Here is a 25331-nt window from a genome sequence, read left to right on the forward strand (position 1 = left end):
TGGTGATACATTTAAGGAGACAAAGCGAATGCATACTTACATACCGTATTTAAAAATCTTGTCATGTTCAGCACCACACAACTCCTGATAGTAGGTTCGAACCCCACTGTCGGCAGCCCTGAAGATGGTTTTCCGTGGTTTCCCATTTTCACACCAGGCAAATGCTGGGGCTGTACCTTAATTAAGGCCACGGCCGCTTCCTTCCCACTCCCAGCCCTTCCCTGTCCCATCGTCGCCATAAGACCTATCTGTGTCGGTGCGACGTAAAACAACTAACAAAAAAAACTCCTGATACACTTTCAAATTGCTACGTCTTTTGAAACTTTCTTCTGGATAATAGAATATTTGAACCAGAAAATGTTCAACAATGACTAGCAAATAAGTATCAGCTTTTCGAGCAGCTAAATGGATCTGATAGCATGAACATTTCTGTACTAGAACAGAGACTGTTTGTGTCTGATATTTTTTGGAGTAGCCATTAGTGGTACAATCGTACTGACATTGTCAGAAGAAACAGCTATAAAACTGAGGGAGTTGGGTGTGAGGTTAGGGTTACGCTGCTATGAACTTGCATTCGGCAGACAGTGGGTTAGAATTCCTTCGGCAGCCCTGAAGATAATTTTCCGCGGTTTCCCGTTTCCAAACCAGGCAAATGCTGGCGCTGTAACTTAATTAAGGCCAAGGCCACTACATTCCCAATTCTAGCCCTTTCCAACCATTGCCAAAAACTTTTGATGTGCGAGTGCAGCGTTACAAAAAGAAAGAAAACAAAAGTTATAAAATTTTCTTAAGGAATATTTAGGGAAGAAAACTAATTTATAAAACAAAACAACCAAAGGATTAAGTTTGATATAATTGGCATCATTACTACCATCAGTATCTAAGGAAAATGGCACGTTTGCAAATATCAAACTATGTCTTTCTTTGTGTTACTAGCCATAAAATTTACTGGTGCAGAAGTTTTTGTTCTTCTACAAACGTAATTTTGTGCCATTTTTGAATCCAGAAACATTGCTTTTAACAAATTTTGTGGGCCTTCCACAACCATCTCTATCACCATACGCCACAGAAAATCACACCACCACACACTACAGAACATGTTAAAACTAATTTTCATATATGTTAAACATGATCATTCACTATACAACAATACTTCTGGACCTCAGTATATCTTTTAAAAATTTGCTGTCCTGTTCTTGAAAGCATAGACACTGTTCATTTCTGCAGCACAAAAACACTTCTTCACCAAAAAATAATCTGCTTAAGAAACCTGGATCAAGAACCCTGGGCAATCACTGACTCAATATGGCGCCATATTTCAAAGCTGCAAAAGACAAGAACCTTGACCAACCAGGTGGCCAGACAGAGGCATGATATGAATATGCATAAGCTCTTTGCGCATCATTATGTCATTATATCACCCGGGGCTTCATTTAAAATAACACCTTTATAGTCATTTTTTCATGTGGAGAGTGAAAAAAGAATATTGATTTTTGGTAATAAATTTGCACTTAACTGTAATATTAGCATGAAATCCATACAAATTACAGAAAACCCGTAACTGGTGGCAGGTCTAAATTTTAGAAGTAATGACACTACTGTCTAAGACATGCCTCAACAGGAACAGAATAAATAATTTAAGGAGACAGTCAACTATAGCCACTCTGTATAATGGCAAAGCAGCAAAGACCCCAGCTCACACCATGGAACCGCACTAGAATGTACTACCTTCAAATTATTCTCAAAGCTTCTATTTCATCATACGAGATCACAATACAATGAGACCAATACTGCCAAACCAATATGAATTCATGCAAACCAAATCTACATCACAGGCTATATGGAAAGTCCTATACAGTTTGCTGTCAAATTCAGCTAGTCCTTTCTATGCCCTGTTCGACTATGCCAAAACATTTGAGAGTATCATCAGGAAATTACTTGTTACAAAACAAGAGGAAACACAAAACAACTTGGAGTACGAAGTGGAAATTCTAAAAGCCATATTTAATGAAAAATACTGTATGTAAAAATCTACAATAGAATTTCTAGCACACAACTCTTAACACAGAGAGGAGGAGTTTTGCATGGGGATTCAATGAGTTCTCTACTATTCAACCTGATGACAGCAGACATTACAAAAGCACTCCAGGTTACAGGGGTAAAGCTTAGCATGTAGATCACATGGCTTTAGCATCTAGAAACCCCAACACATCATCCAGTTAGCATTTAAAACTTTCCAGAGAGGGGCTGATAGTAATTCAGCTAAAACCGAGAGAGTTGACCATGCGGTTAGGGGTGCGTAGATGTGATCTTGCATCCAGGAGATAGTGGGTTCGAGCCCCACTGTAGGCAGCTCCGAAGATGGTATACCGTGGTTTCCCATTCTCACACCAGGCGAATGCTGGGGCTGAACCTTAATTAAGGCCACAGCAGCTTCCTTCCCACTCCAAGACCTTTCCTATCCCATCGCCGAGATGAGACCTATCTGTGTCGGTGCAAAGTAAAACAAACTGTAAAAAATTCAGCTAAAACATAGGTTATGAAATTCAGAAGGGCAGGAAAACTGCCAACTACTGACGTGTTCAGTTTTTGCTGTGAACAACTTGAAATTGTACCATCGTTTAAATACTTAGGAAACAGGCTCAACTTTCACATTGTACATGCAAGAAAAAGAAGCAGCAGCAGCAAAGCCATGTGCTCCAGAACATCTCTCCAGATAACGCAATGGCATCATTTAAATTCAAGCTTAAAATCACCCCAGCTGCAATGTATGGAATCCACTTGATATGACAAACTGACTGTAGCAAACTTACGACTCGAAAACAAATGCTAAATAACTAAAACGAATACCTACACGTTTCAAAATATAGTGAAAACCGAATGACATATACAACATTGAGTTTCTAACAATTTTCCTCTCTTCTTAAGTTTATAACAAATTGAAGGAATCATCTTGCATCATTATAGGTGCTATAGTACTCTCGCAGTTTGGTATAAGCAACAGAATTATATGTATACGTAGGAAGAGGAATTATGAATTGAAACAATTTATCAAGGAAAATGTTCAATAACTTTTCAAATCCTTATATATTTGGTCACATCTGAGAATCTTATTTTCCTGTTATACACACCCAATGATTACACTAGCCAACATGATTTTGCGGTAACATAGAAAATATGTAATTCTTATGGAAATTGCTGCCCTGATTCCGAAAATGATGCTATTTTTTTCCTATCACGTCTAGTTTTGACACAATTCGGTGTTTTAGTATCTGCATGAATTCGTAAGATGTAATGTTGAGAGATGTTCTCGCGCAACTTTTTTTTAGAATACAATTATGTGATTTGATTTGTTATTGTTTGCACTTTATTATAGGTTTATTGCTGTCTAAATTTTCATTTTGTAGTTGGGGATTTACTGGTAAATTCATAACAAACTCCCCCAGATACGCAATAGACCGCGAGGTATGTAGGATTGAATATATGACAGTTGAGAGTTTGTCTTTCATCTTAGACCACTTGAATAAACAGACGTGTTAAAAGCCCCAGCCCTTATGCAATGTTTATGATGGACTGATAAAGCAGTTTCCTTTCAAAGATAACAGTCCGAAAGTATTATACTCAAGAAGATGCACTTGTATTTTGTACGGATGTTTCAAATCTTCTACATCGATTGGGAGAGAAAGAGTATGATCCTAGTAACTGGCGTGCTTTTATTGACTTTTCCAAAATAAGTTTAAAGGCTGTTTTGCTTCATAATACAAATGTTCAGGCATCCGTCCACTTGCACACTCCACAAAAATGTCTCAAACATAAGAGCCATTAAAGTTGAAAAAAATATCATGAGCATGGGTGGCAAATTTGCGGTGATTTGAAGATCATTGGATTGTTGCTGGGACAACAAGAAGGCTATACAAAATTTCCCTGTTCCCTATGCGAATGGGTTAGTAGGACACGGGATAAACATTGGGATACAGTGAATTGGACAGAAAGGAAACAACTACAACCAGAATCCAAAAATGTCTTGAATGTAAATCTTATTGACCGTGAAAAAATTCTACTCCCACCCTTGCACATCAAATTTGGATTGATGAAACTGTATGTCGAGGCATTAGATAAAAGTAGCCTATGCTTCCAATATTTATCCACTAAATTTCCCTCATTATTAGATGCAAAAATCAAAGAAGGGGTATTTGATGGACCACAGATTCATAAACAGATGAAGGATGAAGGATAAAATTTTCACAGACACAATGACCAAAATTGAGAAAGAGACATGGAGCGCATTCAAAGATGTAGTGACTAAATTCGTTGGCAACATTAAGGACCCTCAATACAAAGAAATTGTAAGTAAAATGTTGGTAAAGTTTAAGGAACTCTGTTGTAATATGAGCATTAAGCTTCATTTCTTCGCTTCGCATTTGGATTATTTCCCTCTAAATTTAGAAGCTGTCAGTGAAGAACAAGGTGAAAGATTTCACCAGGATCTCAAAGATGCAGAACGACGCTATCAGGGACGTTGGGATGTGAATATGCTGGCCGATTACTGTTGGTCGATTGCACGAGACGACCCTTCTAGAGATCATTCAAAAGTTCGAAAACCCGGAAATTCCACGGAAAACGGGAAAAGACTGAGGTGTGAATCTAACCTGCACATAATGTAAGTAACAAAACTATGTATGTTTAACCATGTAATTTTTATTCAAGGTACGGTTATATTAATTTAAAAGCAACTGTACAGTCGAAACTAAATAGGCACTTTATGCTTCAGTTTCACGAATTTCAATATAAATTAAATATATAATACATACTATCTACTTGCTTACAAAGCAGCATTTATGTGTATTCAATGCATGCAAAATATGATTACGTTTTGCAAGCTGAAATTTACATTAATACATCAAATTTAATCAATACTAAGTATCAACAATTTTACGTAAGAACAAAATAATATTTTGTAAAACTGCCACCAAACCAGACGTGATTCGCCAAAACTAATTTTTTTCTCGAATTCTGCGTTAAGAAATTCATAAAACCCACCTAGTTTCGTTTTTACCGCACAAAAAAAGTTTTATTTTGCAGGCTAGTGTTACTTATGTTAAAATGAATTGATATAAAGGTCCTTCGCTCCAGCTCGAAAGTCTAAGGTGTAAGATAAAAGACTTCGTCCAGTGGAGCGTTATCTGGAAAAGTGCCCATAACACTGGCAGCATTTCCTCGCTGGATAGCAATTCCTATCCGCTGTCTCAGGAATTCTGTTGAAGAGGTGTCTCCAGTGATCGCTGTTAGTCGTTTGCCAATATCTGAAATCAGACTTAGCTTCTTGACACCACGTCCCCATCGTTTCGACTATGAATACCACGAAGATGTAGTTGTCCGTTATTCCTCTGTATTTTGCCCTTTTATTGCGCATGGCCATTTCTGCAGCAGAACCAGCAGCCTTGCCAGTGTGAGGCAAATGCGTTGGTGCTAATGTGTCCACACACGCGGCATACCACAGGAGAGATCTGCCTTTGTTCCATGGGACTAAGGGGCCGATGACCTTAGATGTTAGGCCCCTTAAAACAACAAGCATCATCATCATCATCAACCATGGGACTAAAGTCAGACCATCAGGGCATTTTCCGTCTGTGCGGCTAATTCCACTCGGTTCTAGGACAGAAGGGACATCGATAGATGTGAAAGCTCTTTTGATAATGTCATTAATTGAACAGTGTCTTGAAAATCGACCAGCACTCCTACGGCAACTTAAAGCATGGCGTCCATAAACGTCGACTTCCGCTCCACACATGCACTTATGTAACTGGCATAGTTTGCAACCAAGACGTAAGCCGATTGCTATTTTAAACGACATGTTATCCATAAGCGCGCCAACACTGGGTGACGGAAAAGCCTTCAGCCATGAGCCCGCTTCCTTTTCCTGGATAGCAAGATGTCGTGCTTTATCAGTTTCTGTTGGACATGACAAAATCAAAGAATCGAAAATTCGACGGGTGTTTTTTTCATATCCCAACTTCTTTGTGAATCCAGGGATACTGGAGGACTCAAGTTATTGGTCATGATATTCCAGTGATATCTTGCGTCAACCAGATGGCATATCTCGACATTATCACCGTAATCAGAGAACAGAGACTTGATAAAGTCAGATACTCCATGAGCGGAAGCAAGAAAAGCGGGGATGGAAATATCACTTAATCTACGAATTCAGAGGCCTCCAAATATTACTGGTCAACACGCCAGAGTCCAGTTATGTTCCTCAAACGGTATATTTAGTAGAGACTCGAGACAACTTCTTGTCAAATCATCAGCCTGAGCAAGGAACGAAGGAAATAACCATAGAGGTGTGGTCTGCAGAAAGTAATTAATTGGAATAAAAATACAGTTCTTTAATAAGAAGTACGCCATGTGAGAATTGATCGCTTGGAGACCATCGTACAGCCTCATTAATTCTGTTAGCTTTTGCTTTGCAATTTCCTCTACGGCCTCAACTGTAAGCGGTGATCCAAGCATATGACATATGCAATAGCCAATGAGCCATTCTTCCTGGATGATATGAAGTCTACAAATGGACTCCCTGTTATGGCTGTACTGATACTTGTACTAGGAGAAAGATGACAACGGAGCTCAGCAGATTCCAGAAGACCTCTTCAAAACAGAAGTAGTGAACACCAGCATCTGGAAAGGGCAAAACTACAAGCTATGCCACTTATAGAAACTCTTCAGCATCTATGGATTCCACAGAAAGACATGTCTAACCAGAGAATTCTACACTCCAAAGGAAAAAATGTATCAGCCAATTCTGTGATATGCCCTGTTCATGATACCATCTGTTGACCTGTGTCAACAGAACACAAACGATCAGTACATTCGCCAGACTCGTGGAAGCATTTATATTATCTATCCCCTACATACAGTATTCATGTATGTATGTACGTACATTGTGCTAAATAATTAATGAAATAAATTACTATACTGGATGTACTGCTTTAATTTGCATATTTTTAACGATGACATGCATAGCTTTATGGATATGAGGGGAAGGGAAATTAAAATCATGTTGTTTTTTCATCTTTGTGTACAACAAGAGATCAAGCAATTTCCTGATGTGAAAACTAGTGTTCTCCCTTCCGATGCTGCTAAAGGCCAAATTCGGAGCATTCTTCAAGTTTTGTTCTTGGTTTGCCAAGTTTAATGTTGTTGACATTTTACTGTTATGAATAAAACACCATTTGTTTTATAGCTTTAATTTATTTATTTCAGGATGACCCAATAAATTCACACACATATTACACACAATTCTATTCCACAATGAATAAAACACTAATTACTGCCTATTTACAAAATCCTATTCACAGTAGTCATGCTAGTTTGTCTTACTTTCACTTGTATGCTCTACTCCTTCACACCCACGCGTGGAAGCACACTCACAGAGGTATAAAAACACACACACGCACACACACTGTTTCTTGGTTCAATTCCAGAAAAAGTCCAGTAATTCACACAGCCAAACACCGTGAAAAAATTAACAATGACAACTAGACAGCAACAGTTTAACAGGGCTAACCAACACTACAACAGCGCTCAAAGCAACGTCAGATGACACTGCTCCATTCTACTCACGACTGCTGTTTCACACGCTGAATCCATGGCAGTCCACAATCCACTGCAATACACACCTGGCACTTCAAGGCAGTACAGAGCTAATACTCTGCACCATATGTGACGATACTCTAATACCGGCGGGGTACAGACTACAATCAGCAGTTCTGCCATTAAGCTCCAATCGCTCAGTCCATATCGGTACAGGTTGAGTACTCCAATCAGATACTCTGACACTAGGACACTGCCAGCAGCCAACACTTCTGTCGCCCTAGTGTGAATATCAAACTCCAGTACAGACTGTTGAAACACCTACCACACACTTGACTCTCCAACACCACCACCCCTCGTTTGCGGCGGTTTTATTTATATCTCGATGACGGATTACTGGAACAGTCAGGACTTGCCTAGAGACGGAACATTCTGCAACATTCTCGTAGCACTTCCCAGAAAGCGCACGGGGGTATAAGACAAAGGGAACATTACAACGGCCGGCCACGCCCTCAGCCTGGGAGCTCCCAGTTGACTCACTAGTTCCTTCCAGGAAATAGCAAGAGTGGGCTAAGATAAGGCTGGCACGTAACAATACATGTCTTTCCACTATGCGCCCACTCATTCAGTGAACGTGACCAGAATTCTGCTCTAATCAGAAAATACATTAATAAGAATTTATTTATAGCAACAGCATCACAATATCTCGGCAATATGGTAATGTCAGATCAAAATTAAGGTGTATGGCTTTTCAGGCATTTGCTCTATTAACCAGCATTTCGTCTTAGGTCTGACACTAGGCTCTTCAGAGTGGGATGTGTCAGACCCTACCCACTGATGCTGGGGTGTATGCAGGTGAACTTATCAGAAGCCTTTTATTAGGCACAGTCTGATAACTGCATACGGGAGATAAGACTCCATAATGGAATTAATGCCCGCCTAGCAATTCCAAATGGAAATTCTAAGTTCCCATGGAGGGAATTAGATATTTTTCCACCAATAGAGCATATCCCACTCTGAAGAGTCTAGTGTCAGACCTAAGATGAAATGCTGGTTAATAGAGCAAACGCCTGGAAAGCCATACACATTAATTTTGATCTGATTTTAATAGCTCTATTGGTGGAAAAATATCTAATTCCCTCCATGGGAACTTAGAATTTCCAATATGGTAATGTGCGGACAAAATCTTATCCATGTCATGTCATCATCAATCGAAATTTACTAGGGTAATAGGACAAAGCTCTAGCATCGCTTTTTCTAACTAAGCCTACATTTAAACAGAATACTGAAGTATGGCATTATAAGACTAACTAAAGAAGGATCTGTGCTGTGTTTTGAGAACTGCGCTTCTTTATACACTATAAACCTTTCAAGTTTTTGAATGGATGTTATCGAGACATAAAAATACCTTTAGGTTCAAGATAGGGTCTATCCAGAACTTACCAATCAGTGAAGTCAGATCTCATATAAATTTCTTGAGGCAAAACAACAAAGACTGGCTTGAGACCTTATTTTATGGTTCTAATAATAATAATAATAATAATAATAATAATAATATAATAATAATAATAATGTTATTTGCTTTACGTCCCACTAACTACTTTTACGGTCTTCGGAGACGCCGAGGTGCCGGAATTTAGTCCCGCAGGAGTTCTTTTACATGCCAGTAAATCTACCGACACGAAACTGTAGTATTTGAGCACCTTCAAATACCACCGGACTGAGCCAGGATCGAACCTGCCAAGTTGGGGTTAGAAGGCCAGCGCCTTAACCGTCTGAGCCACTCAGCCCGGCATTTATTTTTATGGTTCTAGCAACACCATTTTAGAGTAGCATTTCAAATCAAGTACCTCTCTTGACAGCAGACATGCTCGCAATTAAAATAAGCGATTCTTAAAAAAAAAAGAAGGAAAAGAGCATAATACAAATTTCTATTTTGACAATAACCAATAGGGTGTTATTTAAAAGTAAAATGTTATTTGGTTTGTTAATTTTCTAAGAGATATGTTTTAAACTTGTTCAGATTCAATGTGAAAGACAACTTGTGATGTGATTTCCCCAAAATTCCATCCTGGCTTATATCCCAGTCTTCCACAGACCACCTCAATTAGAGAACGAGACTTACGTGTTCTATTTTATTAGGAGCAATCAAATTAAAACCGAACACCCGCCATTACACACATTCCGGTAGACAGGTGGCAACACTTGACACGTATCGATACTGTCAACGCTGTGGTAGGAGAACTGCATAGTAACAACTCACAGGTGCACGCAGTTGTTGTGTTATGTCTTTGCTGGGGCATGGACTTATCTAGTGTGTTCGTCCAGCTGTAGAAATGGAGGCAAGCAAAGAAGAGCAGAGAAGTATGGTTCATTTTCTGGTGGCACAGCGCTATGAAGACACTTTACAGAAAGTGCAACGAGCCATTAAGTCAAAATGCCCTGGAATGCTGTCGGGCAGAGTCATCCTGTTGCATGATAATGTTCACCCCATAATTCCAATCTGGCAAAGGGAATGCTTCAGCGATTTGGTTTAGAAACATTTCAACATCCTCCATAGAGCCCGGATCTTTCACCTTGTGATTTTAATATTCCACATGACCTGAAGAAAGACATTCGTGGACGTCTATTTCATTCAGACGAGGAAGTGCAAGACGGTGCAGTTGTGGATCCGTCAGCAACCTACCTGTCTACAAAACTGGAATTGATCATCTCATCTCCCAGTGGGATAAATGTATTAACACTTTTGAATGAAACCATTCCATGGTCATGTTGTAGTGGATGTTCGGTTTTCATTTGACTGCCCCTTATATTTTCATCCCACAAATAACATGATTCTCCTAATTTAAGAAAGGATAATTTTTTAAACTATACTCACACATTCTGAACGCGAAAATCTGGTTCGTTGTTTGCACGTCGTGAGCATCTCTCATCACTATCTGCATTGTCAGGTTCAATAATGGAGCAACTGGGGTCCGAAGATTTTTCAAAGGGTATCTCACCAATCCTCAATCGATGACTAGGTCCAGGCTCTTCTGGGTCGAGCTCAGCAGGCATCGAATCCAGTACTGTATTTTCTTTATTACTACAAACTTCACGACTGCTACCAGTACTTGAGCTACTCCTATTTTTAGTTATACAATGTTGTTCATCTGGATAGGCACATTCCTTCTTGTACATATTTGCAGTGGAGTTGTCCAATTTATTTTTTTCTTCACTGTTGGGTAATAAGGAATCTTGAACCTGGCAACAACCTGGTATGCCTAGCGCATGAAACACACATTTGGTTGTATTGTCTGAAGTCCCCAAGTTTACTTCAGACACAATACAACAGTCTTCAAAATCGCTTTGGCTTTCTTCTCCTACACTGGTTATTTTCTCTACTACAATATGGCTATCTTCTGGTTGCTTTCCACATTTGCGTCTTTCGGGTATGCCATTATTCATTCCTCTAGTAATTCCTTCTCTCTGAAGAAGGCATACATTACTTTCCACTGGCATGTTTTGATCCAGTGTCCGACTAACAGCCAGTCCTTCGGAATCAATATTTAAACCAATGAGATCATGGTTAGAATCTTTATTCACTGAAGAGTTTGAAGTTTCTTCTATTGGCAGATTTAACTTTTGTGATATCTTATCAATCTCAACGCCTGATAAATTATTTTCGTTATGATTGTCATGCTCTTGAACACTTTGATTATTTTCAATACAAACTTCATCATTAGGAGCTACTTCAGAAGAAATAACTTCCAAAGTATCTCTTTCAGTACCAAGAGTATTCAGAGAAAGTAAATTTTCATTCAGAGCACAGGAACTATGGAGCTGTGGAATAAGAGAAAGTTGCCTCATCAACTCAATCTTCTCACGAGAATGTTCCTGTGAACATGCAACAGATTCTTCTGAAAAACTTTGGTAACTTCTACTCAAATTTCCTGCAAGACCTTGTGAGCATGAACTTTCACTTTGAGGACTTACTTCTCTACTTTGCTCTAATTGGGGGTGTAAAGAACTGCCAATCTCATGTGGTTTTTGTTGATTACAGATCATTGAACTCTGAGAAGTGACCTGTCTATAAAGTGGAATAATATATTTCAGCATAGGCTGTTGACTGGTGCGATCACCTGACCAACTGTTTCTAGAGCTTTTTGGCTTACGTCTTTGGGAACTCTTTCCATTTTGTTCTGAGGTATTGGAGCTTGGGTCCTTTTGAATGTTAGATAAACTTTGAGATAAACATAGATCTGAGTGTTTAAAAGAGCTCCTAAGTCTTTTGGAGACTGGAGTGCACTCTTCCTTGGTTGCAGCAGCCCTTTTCAAGTCAACACTAATTTTACTTTTTTTGCCTGAATTACTATCCTTTATTGATGAATGATTGTCCATGGTTCTCTTTCTATTTCTCTTTGATTTTGTAGCCATGGATTCCACAGGAAGACAGCCTGCCTCTTGTTTCCCAACTATTGATTCACAATCTAACATTTGTGATATTCTACTCACTGTGTGATTGGTTCCAGGACCAGCTATTTGCTCCAGTTCAAATTCATCAGAGATGTTTATTCCACTATCTGCAGATCTGTTATGTTCCACAGGTGAAGGATGTTCACTTTCAGTTGGGTACACATTGGATACGTCTGAATTTTTCGAAACTACCTGATCAACAAATGCAGTATACGTATCACAGGGGATGTTAGTACTAGTGTTCTCAGCCTCAGGAAAACATGGTTCTATTGAAGAAATTGCACTGCTCTTGCTACTAAGGGACTCTCTTCTTAAAGAGCAATTTCCCTCCGTGGCCTTACTGGGTGAAACTAATTCCTTATTTAGCCTCTGAGCTGTATTATTAGTCGATCCATGAATATCTTTTACAGGTTCTTCAGCTGAACTTTTATCATTAGGAACGCTCTTTTCTTTGGAACGTAGCTCGTATCTCAATTCTAAATCATTTTCTGCAATTTCATCATCCAGATTCTGTGAAAAATGCGAGACATGGACGTCTTGCATGGTCTGCTTTGCCTTATTCAAAGCCATTCTCTTAGGCCGTGAACCATGAGAATGATCTTGAAATCCCTTACTCCGGGATGAATCCAAAACATCTGCTAAAGGCAATCGGAACGAAACCGAACGAGTTGAAGTATTTCCCCCATTACATTTCCGCCGTGGCTTGAAACGATGTTTGTATTTAATCCCAGATTTTCTTCTTTTACATGCTTGTCTCTCAGGAAATATCATCCTTGATTTGCTTGTTGTACTTGTTATACACTGACTCTCTGGAGCATGATCTTCTAAAATGGCTCTAAGTGCTTCACGTGAATCTATAACATCATGGGAGGCGACCACTGTTTCACTTGCATCACATTCTGATTTATCATCAAAAAGTAAATGAAGACTTTCTTCAATTGGATCCAGAGCTTGTTTCTCCTCAGCTTGTTTCAGTAATTGCACTGGTTCTTCAAATTCTATAAATTTCTCACCTCTGTTTTTGCGTTCAATATCTAATTTCTTTGGTTTGAAAGCTTTCCTGCGCTGGCCGCTGCCGACTTCAACTGGAGTTTTTTCACAGATGTTATTATCAGGTTTTCTCTCAGATCCTACATGTGATGAAACTACAGATGTTGGTTTACATCCAGATGTAGTTGCATTGCTATTTACAGAACATGACATTTCAGGATTATTTTCTGAGTTTGCAGCCAACACAGAGGAATCCAGATTAATCGATAACATATTTTGAGAATCTGAACATGCTGAATTTAATAAACTGTTCAATATGTGTACAATTTGCTCTTCATCACTCAAATCTGTCTTGGGATCAACAGAAATGGCATTTTCTGTATTTGGTGTCCCCGGATGATTGCCATCGCATTTTAAATTCTGAATACTGTCACTTTCTGGATTAGCAGGCTTTTCAACGCTAGCAAGATTTATCATATCTTGCAATGTACAAGCAACGAGTTCCTCTTTTTCTCGTAAATCCAAGTCTGCTTTCTTTGTAGAAGTCTTGCTCCTACTGCTCTGGGCTTCATGATCAGGTGTGTTTTCTACTGGCTTGGCAGATGAGACTTGAACTGGTTTGAAGCGCTCTGGTATAACCAGCTGGGAGCTGAAAAAGGGAAAATTAACATAAAATATATATGGCAGATTATTACAACAAATGCACTGATTGAGTACTTGAATTTTATATATCTTAGAAGTTTCTAAACAAATTACCGTATTTCACCGAATCTAGGACGACCCTGGATAATATCAACTCCCACTTTTTCATTCAAAAAATTAAATCAGGCTTAAAAAGTGCTTTGTAAAATTATATGAACGACTTTCTTGTACAGTACGCATTATTAGACTGTCTGTCTTCATGCCAACACGATCACTGGCTTTAGTTATGCAGTATTTCTTTTTGCGGCTGCACAATTATTCTTTATTTCTGCGGGTTTAATAACAATGAAAATTGGTATCATAATATCAAAGAGAACCCGTTTAAAATTTGCAAGCATTACCTGTTCCATGCAACTCTACAATATGATGATCGTCAGGAATGTATTTCTGCTATTTATAAAAACTGTTTTACTCAGCATTAGGTAAAATACGCTGCCGCTACACACACATCTCGCTTGCTGGGTTTGGCCAACTTCAACAGCTAGCGATGTATTGGTCTAATAAAGGCATGAATGTCGAAGGTCAACGAACGAGTTTATTGCGCCTTGGTATGGCCATTCCACCCTTGGGTTTTTCGCGCACACTTTCTGTACAACACGCATTTTTCAAGCTATCTTGCGGCTGCACAATTATTCATTTCCGCATGTTTAATAACCATTAACTAAAAATAGGCATCATAATATCAATGAGAACCCGTTGAAATTTTGCCGGCAGTAATACCTGTTCCACGCATCTTTACAACGATCCATCATGAAAATATCCCTGCTATCTATAAAACTTAATTTTACTGAGCATTAGGTACATTAGACATGTTATAACTCTGCAACTGAGTAGCCATGGCCAATAGAATTTCGTTCTCTCTTCTCTATTTCCCAAGATCCAGTGACGTTACACAGAGGCACTGTACAACAGCTTGCCACGGCTGGCAACGTATAATAAAGAGATGGACATTGATTGTCAACGACTTTTGCATGCGCGCCTGAGGTGTGTGTGTGTGTGTGTGTGTGTGTGTGTGTGTGTGTGTGAGAGAAAAGCGCAGCATGGTTACCGTGGAAACTGCCAGTGGTGTTCATTACTGTTAGGTCACGAATGCAACATGGCCCTTGATTTTTCACTTGACACACTGAGAAAAAACGTCGTCTTGGATTCGGAGAAATACGGTATTATATTCAAGTAGTAACAGCTATTTGTATCTGGTGCAGATATATGTTTAAAAAAAACAATAAAGCTTCGGGTAGTGACAACATTCCTCCTGAGCTTATTAAATATGGTGAAGAATGATTACATAAATACATATATAAGATCATTCTAAGGATATGGCACGACGAAGTTGTTCCAAAAGAATGGCAGGGATCACTTATAGTCCCAATTCATAAAGGAGGGGATTAAGGAAGAACTTCAAAATTATTGTGGTAAATCTCTTGTAAACATGGCCTACAAAATTCTGTCTTATTCTTTTACAGTGTTTAAAACCATTTTCTGAAAATGTTATTGCGGACTATCAGAATGGTTTTCGTAGTAACAGGTCCACTACAGACAACATATTTGCAATTATGACTATTAATGATAAGGTTTGGGAACACAACGAGTCTGTTCATTATCTCTTTATAGATTTCTTCACAGCATCTTATTCAATCCATACAGAAGGGCTGTGGAACATCTTGATGGAGTTTGGCTTTCCCATAAAATTAATTAACATGTGCAAACTGTCCATAGATGGTAATGTTAGCTGTGTTTTGCTAAAGGGCAGAAAATCAAGTTCCTTCTGTAATAAAACTAGTCTGAAGCAAGGGGATGCACTATCTCCTATTCAACATTGCACTGGAGAAGGTAATCAGGAAATTAGCTCTTGTACCTGCTGGCATAATATTGGGGAGACGACATAAAATCCTTGCACATGCGGATGATATTGTTACTGGCAGCAATGAATTAGAAATTAGGAAGTTATTTATTGGGGAGACGACATAAAATCCTTGCACATGCAGATGATATTGTTACTGACAGCAATGAATTAGAAATTAGGAAGTTATTTGTGGAACTAGAGGAAATGGCAGCAAAAATTGGCTTACGGGTAAATTATAAAAAAAAAGACATTACATGGATGTACAGAGACCGAATCATGAGGAGGTTCGACAGATTGCCTTTGAAGATTGGGAAATATATATTTAAAAGAATAGAGGAGTTTAAATTCCTTGGTGTATTAATCGATGAGCAAAAGCGAAGGCAACAGGAACACCAAGCTAGAATTAAGAATGCAAATAAGGCATTTTACCCTATGCAAAAATGATTTACAATAGAATCATTCGACCATTACTTCTGTATGGTTCCGAGACATGAAGTATAACCAAGAAAGTGCAGCAGTAGTTGCAAGTCTTTGCAAGATCGGCACAGGAACTTCACATCTCTCAGAAACCTACGGAGTGAGCGAGTGAGCGGAGGTGCAGAAATATTACATTTTTTCTCAAAGGTGGAATGGATCGGGAATGAAAATTTCATTTATTTTTCTTTCCACGATTCTGGGGTCTCATAAGGTCTAATCTATCATATATCTCCTCAAATCTTAGACCAGCTAGAAACTGGTAAGGCTTCATAAGGAAGAACTATGAAATGCTCAAATTCCCTTTAGGCTTTTCCAGTTGTGAAATTACCAGGTTTGCTCCAGTGTGGTAAAGGCCTCAGCAGATGGAAATACGTGGCAATCCAAAAGAACTCACTGGCAAATGGGGCAAAATTCTGACAATTTCACGACTGAAAAAGCCAAAGGACTGGCATATTATTATAATTTGCAATCGATGAAATTAAATTATGGTTTCCTTCTGAAGAACTTAATTTTTGAAAGAATATAGGAAAGTTAAAAGAAACTGTAAGAAAATTAATATCAAGTCTGCTAACAATAATGTAGTGATTTTTAATTTCCACTACCTACTTTTACAGTTTTGGAAAGCCCAGGTGCTGGAATTTTGGCCCACAGGACTCCTTGTATGTATCAGTAAATCTAATCAAAAAAGAGGCTAATGCACTTTAGTACAGTCAAATACAACTGGAGTGAGCCAGGATCGAACGTTCCATGTTGGGCTCTACCATTTGAACTACTCAACCTAGCAATCATCTAACAATAGTATCAGCTGTTATTATTGCAAAAAATTACTTACCAATAATAAAGAGAATGTTTTATCCAAAATATATCTTGCTGTCATTACAATATCTTTCAATTTCTAGAAATAATTTTCTACAATTTCATGATATACAGAAAAGAGAAATGGCTATGAAAATGGAAAGTATACCATATTTTCTCGCATAATTAAAACCCTTGCATAATTTACGCATACCAATATTTTTGAGTTCAAAGTGGAGAAAAAGAAGTGTTCACGTATTTGACGCACCCATTTCTTCGAACATCCATCACACAGCTCCGGATGTGTTTCAAAATAAACATGTCAACTACTCATGTAGCAGCCTTCCTATTGTGAAAACGGGCATTTCAAATACAGGGCAACCTGCTGCCGGTAGGAAATATCATTGCACTAGTTCGATGAAAGAATCAGCCCAGAAGTGACTGGTGATGCTCTATTCCAGTCTGGTACCGGTACAAAAATATTTTACTAGTGTTTTGGGTAAGGGACATGCATTTTTTGTGATCTCAAAATTGTTTGCTAGTCCACAGTGAGCCAAGTATTCTAGTAATACTGCATCAGATATGTACCGGGAGGTACACCTCAACCCCGCACATTTAAAAGAAGCACCTTAAGGAATGCTATCTATTGAACAAATCCTGAAACAGCCAGTGCATGAAGTTGGGACATTGATCAGAAGATGTCACTACTAAATAACAGAGGAATATGTTATTTTTAAAGTTTCCTAAACTGACTGGATTTCTTAGTTTATAGGTTTTCTCAATTGAATTAACTTTCATTATTTTTGGTACTTCAAGGTTTGCAACACGTCCTTCTCATCACACCAGCTTTTGAGTCTGGCCAATGACAAATTTCCTGTATTTATTTTTTCAGCCAATCATAAGCTTCTTGTAACTTTTGATTATCCAATAAAATGAGAGGGTGTGTCCGGATTTAGTCCAGAGCCTTCTCGAACCTTCCTCTCGGGTATAAAAGCTGCGGCTTTTTCAAGCTAACTTGTCTTATTGATTGCCGAATTATGTGTGTGTGCGCTAAGAAGAAGGGGGGTCTTCATTCTTCGGCAGGCAGAACATCAGCCCAGGTAATGGCCACCAGTTTTCTATCTCTGTAGTTATCTCCGTAAGCTGAACTCGAGGGGAAGGTTCCTATCTTTAACTATGTAACAGTTCATTCCTAACATGTAAAATTTCTTCTTTTTAATGCAAAATTTCATGTAAGTCCTAAGGGCTTAAACAGTAAATTGGGGGGAGAGAGTGTGTTACCCTCTTGAATTCCCCTTCAATTAATCTTGAGGTGACTTACGATTTTGTAACTGTTTTCCTCTTGTTTACTTGTCCTCCTACTCACCTCAGTAGTGTGGGATTAGCCTATGCATTGTAGGGCCACAAGCCCAAGTAGTGCTTTAATATCTAATTTCGAGGTGCGCAAGTGTGCGCCTCCATACATTTCGTTTTTGGGCCAGTAATGTAACCTGTTCTTCTTCAAGAAGGCCCGGTAGTATGGGTACTAGATACCCCTAAGTGATGTGAAAAGTAATTACCATGGCGTTGTAAATTGTAGGTTGTGCTTGGAGAGGCCTAGAAATGTAATTTTATGGAACAAAGAAGTTCTAATCTCGAATGTAACTTAAAGAATCCCTGAATCAGGCTGTAAATGTTGGTAGCACAGTCTTCTTTGGAAGTTGTAGAGCCTGTAAGCTCTTTTCTGGTTCTGTAATAGATTTCTGTGTACTATTGAGTGGTACCTGTGGAAGGCCATAACTTGTAAATGTCGGAGCAAAGTGCTCTTGGAAATTGTGTTTTGGGAGATATATCTCCTTATTTATCTGACTAAATGCAACACTGGTAATTCTGGGACCTTCTAAAGTAGGAGCTTGAAGCTAAAAGAAATTAAATTACCAATTCTTGTACCAAATACCTATGTACCTGAAAGTTCTTTTATTTATTTACTGAAATTTAAGATCTGAAAAGAAATATAACCTTTATTTTAAAGTTTTAAATTAATCTTTGTCTCTCGTAGATAGACCCATTCCAGCTCGCACCTTTCACCTCTGCATTCCACAGATAACCCCAGAAAATATAAACTCGCAGTGATTAGTTACGCCAATACATACGGGAATAGCGTAGCGAGCCCCAAGTATTCAGCGCCTGAATGCAACGTGCATTACTGTGGTACAACGAGGTGCACTTCAAGAGACCAACAAGTCTTGTAAAGCATTTTGCGGACCAAAAATCAGCAAGTTTCCGCAAGTAGAGGAGGGCCTGCGAAAATATGTGATTTCGTTACGCAACGTTGGATGTGCCATTTCTCACAAAATGCTGCATTTTAAAGAACGAGAAATAGCTGCTGCACATGGAATCAGTGTCTCGGATTTGAAGGTTAGCGATGGCTGGACGATTAATTTTATCAAGAGATATGGACTTTTTTCTTCGACGAAGAACAACATTATGCCCAAAAAATATGATGAAATTTTTCAACCAAAAAAATTGATTGAGAGTGTTTCGTAAGGAAGTATAAAAATATGGCAGAGTACTGTACATATGGATTTCCTGTAGTAACTCAGAATAGCTGATCTAACTTACAAATTACTGAAAGAAGGTGATATTACAATTTTTACAACATTCTTGAAGAGACAAAAATGTACAGAACTCCTTAATTTATAATTAATGTCACATGATTGAGAAGCGTAAAGTGAAGGAATATTTGATCTCCCAAATAGGAACTGCAGTTCAGACACCAATCAGTTTCCGTTATGCCACTAAGTCAAACAATCTATAAGAAAGGGACATCGAGTGTTAACGTACGCGCTATCGGAAGCAAAAAACAACGATGTACTGCAATGCTTGCTGTAACAGCTGATGGCAGAAAGCTTGCACCTTAAGTTGTTCTAAAACGAAAAAATGCCTAAAGTAAAATTTCTACGAGGGATCGGCGTTCGTATCCAAGCAAAAGGGTGGATGACACGTCACTCGTACAAGATTGGATACGAACAATTTGGGGAAATCCAGCACGGTCCCTCCTTCGATGCCAAGTGTACTTTTATTGGTTCATGTTTATTTCACTTCAGGTCGTATTGTCAGCCCGTAACGGGAAGAATATTTACCAGTGTCGGTACTTCAAACCCGTGTGTTCAACTTATCTGATGTACCCCATTTGACTTTCAGAAAAAAATCTCACGCCGGAATTTTACGCCAAATGACGATAACCGCAAATGAGTTGAACCAATTGTGTTTATATTATATTTGATGTATCCTTTCAATGTAAATGAACTGTAAATAATTTTTTAATTATCTGAATTCCTTGAATAATTACGCATCCAAAGTTTTCGCCTGTATTTTTCGTCAAAAATGTGCTTTAATTACGTGAGAAAATACAGTAATTTCAAAAAGCATGCGTTTTGTAAGGAGGTATAAAAATATGGCAGAGTACTGTATATATGGATTTCCTGTAGTAACTCAGAATAGCTGATCTGCTAACTTACAAATTACTGAAGGAGGCTGATATTACAATTTTCACAACATTCCTGAAAAGACAGAAATGCACAGAACTGCTTAATTTATAATTAATGTTGTCACATTCCTTATCTTTGAGAACTATTATGTTATCTCAGGCAGACAAATGTGGAAATATAAATTATAAAAAAAAGGATTCCATAGCCTAACACAGATTTCCAGGAATGGATAGGTTGAAAAAAATCTCCGGAATACCTAGTAATATAACAAAATTTCCGCAAGGATCATTTTAAATATCAATTCAATTTGATAAGCAGAAGTCAGGTTAGCTGTAGTAATCAATTTACTAAGGTCATTTCCAAATATTTGGGAATTTAATCGAAAATATTTTCTTCCCCAACATCCAGCGTAATGTACTTATTCGTGTATTAGACCCTTTTTTCTTCCACTTTTACAGCCAAAATTAGTAAGGGGAGGGGGGTCCTATATGCGATATCCTCAAATTTTGTGCAGTGAACACATGACTTCTAGGCTATAAGGAGCTATAAATTATACATGTAAACATTCTACACAATTCTTTAACAAACTTATGAATGTATTTGAGTTATACTGCCATTTTAGTTTTGAGGCAGTATTTCCAAATGTAAAAAGACAATAAATGGTGAACACGACTTTTAGGCCTACATGTAAAGTAATATAGTCTGTTTTAGTTACTCATATCACGTCATCATTCGTTTCATCTCAATTCCTCTGATTAGGTTGACGCCATGAAGGGCATACAATCGTAAAAATTTGCTACGAAAATTCGTCTCACTTCATACTTGATCCCGTATAGAAAAGGGATAAGGGTATTGTATTATCATATTACGCAATACTGATAGAAAAGAATTTACTGGCCAGTCATATGTCTCTGCCAGTAGAGGAGTAGGCCTACCGCACTGTAAACCTGAGCGAATCTAACCACAGCTTTCATTAGAAATTTTTTTTCTTTACATTGCACCGACACAGATAGGTCTTATGGCGACGATGGGACAGGAAAGGCCTGGGAGTGGGAAGGAAGCAGCTGTGGCCTTAATTAAGGCACAGCCCCAGCATTTGCCTGGTATGAAAATGGGAAAACACGGAAAACCATCTTCAGGGCTGCCGACAGTGGGGTTCTAATCCACTATCTACCCGATGCGAGCTCACAGCTGCGCACCCCTAACCGTGCAGCCAATTCGCCTGGTTTCATTTGAATTATCGTCTTCTGTAGCCAACTTCCCTGCTACTGGCATGTCATAATTCCTAATGACATCTTCACTGCCTTCTCTTCAGCCACGCATCGAGAGCATTCGAGGTCCCGTCTGTTTGAAATTTTTCAAAATACGTTAATTTCCGGCTATAGAGTCTAAACAGTGAGAATCTATTCCCAAATGGTTTCTAGAGAGTTTGTGTATGTGTAGCCGAAGCCACTCCTTCCGAATAAAGATGTGCTGTAGAAAGCGTGCCAAAGCACAAGCTAATAACTAGCGGACGTTACGAGTTGTGCTTCTGAATGTAATACATAGCGACTGGAAGCGTTCTTTGCATAACTGCGGCTTTTGAAAGCCAGACCCTTATTTTTAAACATATTTCATGCTTGTTCTCCACACTTATCACATCTGGATTTACCTAAACAGCTGTAAATGAGATGAGACCGCACTGTTTAGGTTAGGTATGCTATCAACTGCCCGCATAGTGCTGGAAGTTCCACGACGGGAAGATTAAAAATAACAGGGAAATTCGCCGCATTTATGGATATATACAGGTGTGGCGGTAATGCGTTTTATTATCATAACGTTTAATTTCGTACTATTGTTGTCACCATATTTTATAAAGGCATAATATGTTCTGTTTGGCATCTCTAAAAATCGTTAAATGGGGAGGTAAAATTATTATTATTTGCAAGGTACATTGGCGAGTAAAACAACAGTTATGATTGGATTGTTTTTATCTCGTTTTAAACCTACTTCCCTCCAAAAAACCTTACACTGGCCCGAGTTATAAGATATTACACGATCAGTTTGTTATCTTCTAACCCTGACTGTATCAGGTTTGAAAGTCCTTGTAAGTCTAACTTTTATGCCCTTCATGGCCCGCCCCTTTCTTCTGCTGACAATCCCATAACCTCTTCCACCTTCTGCTGTGATTAGTGTTATGGTATATAATTTGTTTTGTAAAGACCTTGTTTTGCCTCTTAAAAAGAAACCAAGACTGTTCTGATGTTACTGATACAGAATTTACCTCTCCTCAGAAGCACATGTCCACTGTGTATCCTGCGAAAGATCTGTATAAAGTGCAGGTATATCATCTCTTCGCTCCTTCAGCTTCCGTATCTGGTGCCTCGTCAATGGACGGCCAGCAGCTCTCTTCCTACTGCCCTCCTACAACATTAAAATGAAAATAATACAACTGTTATTTTTCCATTTAAATGTAATAATGTACAAAAAAGACAACGGTCAGCCAGTCAAATTCCATTTTCAATATACAAACAACTTTGTTTTTGTAGGATCCTAATAGTTGATCAATAAACGGACAAGTAAAGATCTGCACGGTATCATATTTAAGCTCTGGCACTATTTACAACATGAGGGCAGATCAGTTTTACTCAACCTAACCACTAAGAATGCAGACCCCACCCCACCCCACCCCCCCAGGATACCAAGAACACATTTTCTTTCATAACAATGGCAACATGCCCCAGCTTTGCATGCAAGCAATTCTGAATTTAAGGTCATAAGCCTTATACAATTTCCTTATACGCAAGATTAGTTGATGTTGACCCCTCCCGGATCTTTTTCCATCGTCCTTTCGGCCATCTGGCTATGAGCTTTACTTTTTCTCCCCATGCATTTATTTACATTATTCCTCTACCACCACTAACAAATTCAAACCATTCAAACATATAATATACTCTGAAGGGTAATATTTATATTAATGAGAATACTGAGGTTAATAAAAAAATTATTTTTATAAAGATTTAGAGTTTAATCTCCAAAATGATTTCTTATTTTAAGGGGTTCCTTTATAGTAAAACATAACAAAAACTCCTATAGAAGACTACCTTCTACAATGGAAGTAATCCAGCCTGATACGGAGAAAACCATGGTGGTGAGGAAGTGGCCTCAACCCAAGAAAAAGATTGAACTTCTAAGTTTCCTGCGCTTCTGTGCCTACTACCGTTGATTCGTCTGAGGATTTGCTGCTAACATCACCACACCGTAGCATCGCCTTACCAAGAATGACCAATTCATCTGGACGGAATAATGACAGGAAGCTTCTGACCACCCATAGAACGCCCTGTGTACAGGACCTGTATTGGCATATCGCAGAGCTGGAGCAATTGTGCTCAGAAGAGAGGCAGAGAATTTGGCACTGGGGGTGTCCTACCTCAAGTGGTGGACAGCAAGGAGAGGATAGTGGCAAATTTCAGTAAAGGCCCCTCTAAACTGGAAAGAAATTAACTGTGTCACTCTGAAAAAACTGTTGACCATTGTGAAAACCATTGAGCCTTTCCACAAGTACCAAGATGGCCAAGATTTCCTCATCGGGACTGATCATTTGTCACTCTGGTGGCTTCTGAATTTCGGGACGACTCACACCAAGGCTGGAGATACTGCAGCAGTACACCTATGTGATTGAAAAATGCAACAGTCTCTTACATTCCAACACCAACACTCTGTCCTGAAGACCTTGTGCGGAGGACTGCAAGTTCTGCCCTAAGAGGGAGGGCAAACACAAAGTTCCCTGCTGAAACACAGAGGAGTTCAAGGCAAACTGGAAGCACAGAGAGATGATCAAGGACATCACACTGATGGCCAAATGGAAAAGTATACACGATCTAAGGCCAGGTGAAAACACGTGACTAACCTCAGCCCCAAGATAAAATCATACTGCTCACAATGGGGTTTGCTGGTGACTGAGGATGGATTGCTGAAGCATTTGCTGAAGCACGTCTGGGAAAGCAGGGATGGGAAGATGTTAGGAGAGCAAGTGGTTTTCCCATGAGGTATATTGGTGGAAGTTTTTGAAGGAAGTTCATGGTAGTAAAGCTTCGGGAGGACATATCGGGATCAACAAAACCATGCAGAAAGCTCAAGAAAAGTTCTTTGCTTGGAAGTTCTACTGGATGAGATGCCGAGCTGGCATGAAAGACTTCTGCACGAAATGCAGTGAGCATGCAGCCAGAGAGGGATCAAGCCAGAGATGTACGGATCGAATGAAGACGCACAACATGGGTACGCCCTTCATCAGAGTGATAATTGATTTGATCAGATCATTTCCTAACAGTGGCATGGAAAATTGCTAAATACTTATCACTACCGACTACTTCATTAAGTGGTTGGCGGTTTACGAGCTCCAAAATCAGGAGACAAATACAGTGGCAGAAACCCTTGTGCATTAGTTCATCAGTAGATACAGCATACCATTAGAACTACATTCCAACTAAGGCCGGAACTACAAATCAGAAGTCTACTGACCCGGTACTAACTGCTGGGTATGTGGATAACCAGGACCAAGTCTCTGCATCCCCAATCACGTGGAATTATTGAACAATTTCAACAGGACTGTCAAGAATCACCAGTAAATATTTGTCAGCAAACATCAGAGGGATTGAGATCATCTTCCCCTATTCCCCTTGGCATACCGGTCTGCAGCGCACATGGCCACAGACAGGATGCACACCACCAGACACACTGTTAGGAAGAGAAAAGCACCTCACAGTCAATTTAGCATTTGGCTAACCTGTGAACCATCGTTCCTTCAACGACCAGTACTGCCTGGATCTGGAAAATAATATGACGGATGTAAATGCCACTGTCTGGAAAAGATTAAAGATAAAAACCAACCAAATGAAGGTACGATGCGACCAATGAGCGAACACTACAGGATATCATTAGAATGACCTAATCTTGCTGTATAATGGCAAAAAAGAAGACAAGCTTGTCTCAGATACTCTAGAAAGCCTGGTAAGGCTGTTACCAGGTTC

At 39.0% G+C, this 25331-nt stretch overlaps 1 protein-coding gene across 1 annotated transcript in view; it reads right to left on the reverse strand.

Annotated features, from left to right (window-relative positions):
- LOC136863766 (uncharacterized) overlaps positions 1-11439 on the reverse strand; it is a 229715-nt gene extending 218276 nt beyond the window's left edge. Inside the window, exon 1 of the mRNA XM_067140119.2 lies at positions 10469-11439. Within this exon, the coding sequence (XP_066996220.2) occupies positions 10469-11439 (971 nt within the window). The remainder of the gene's footprint in view (positions 1-10468) is intronic.
- Between the last annotated feature and the right edge of the window lie 13892 nt (positions 11440-25331).

This window comes from Anabrus simplex, chromosome 2 (assembly GCF_040414725.1).
Source record: "Anabrus simplex isolate iqAnaSimp1 chromosome 2, ASM4041472v1, whole genome shotgun sequence".
Classification (NCBI taxonomy): Eukaryota; Metazoa; Arthropoda; class Insecta; order Orthoptera; family Tettigoniidae; genus Anabrus; species Anabrus simplex.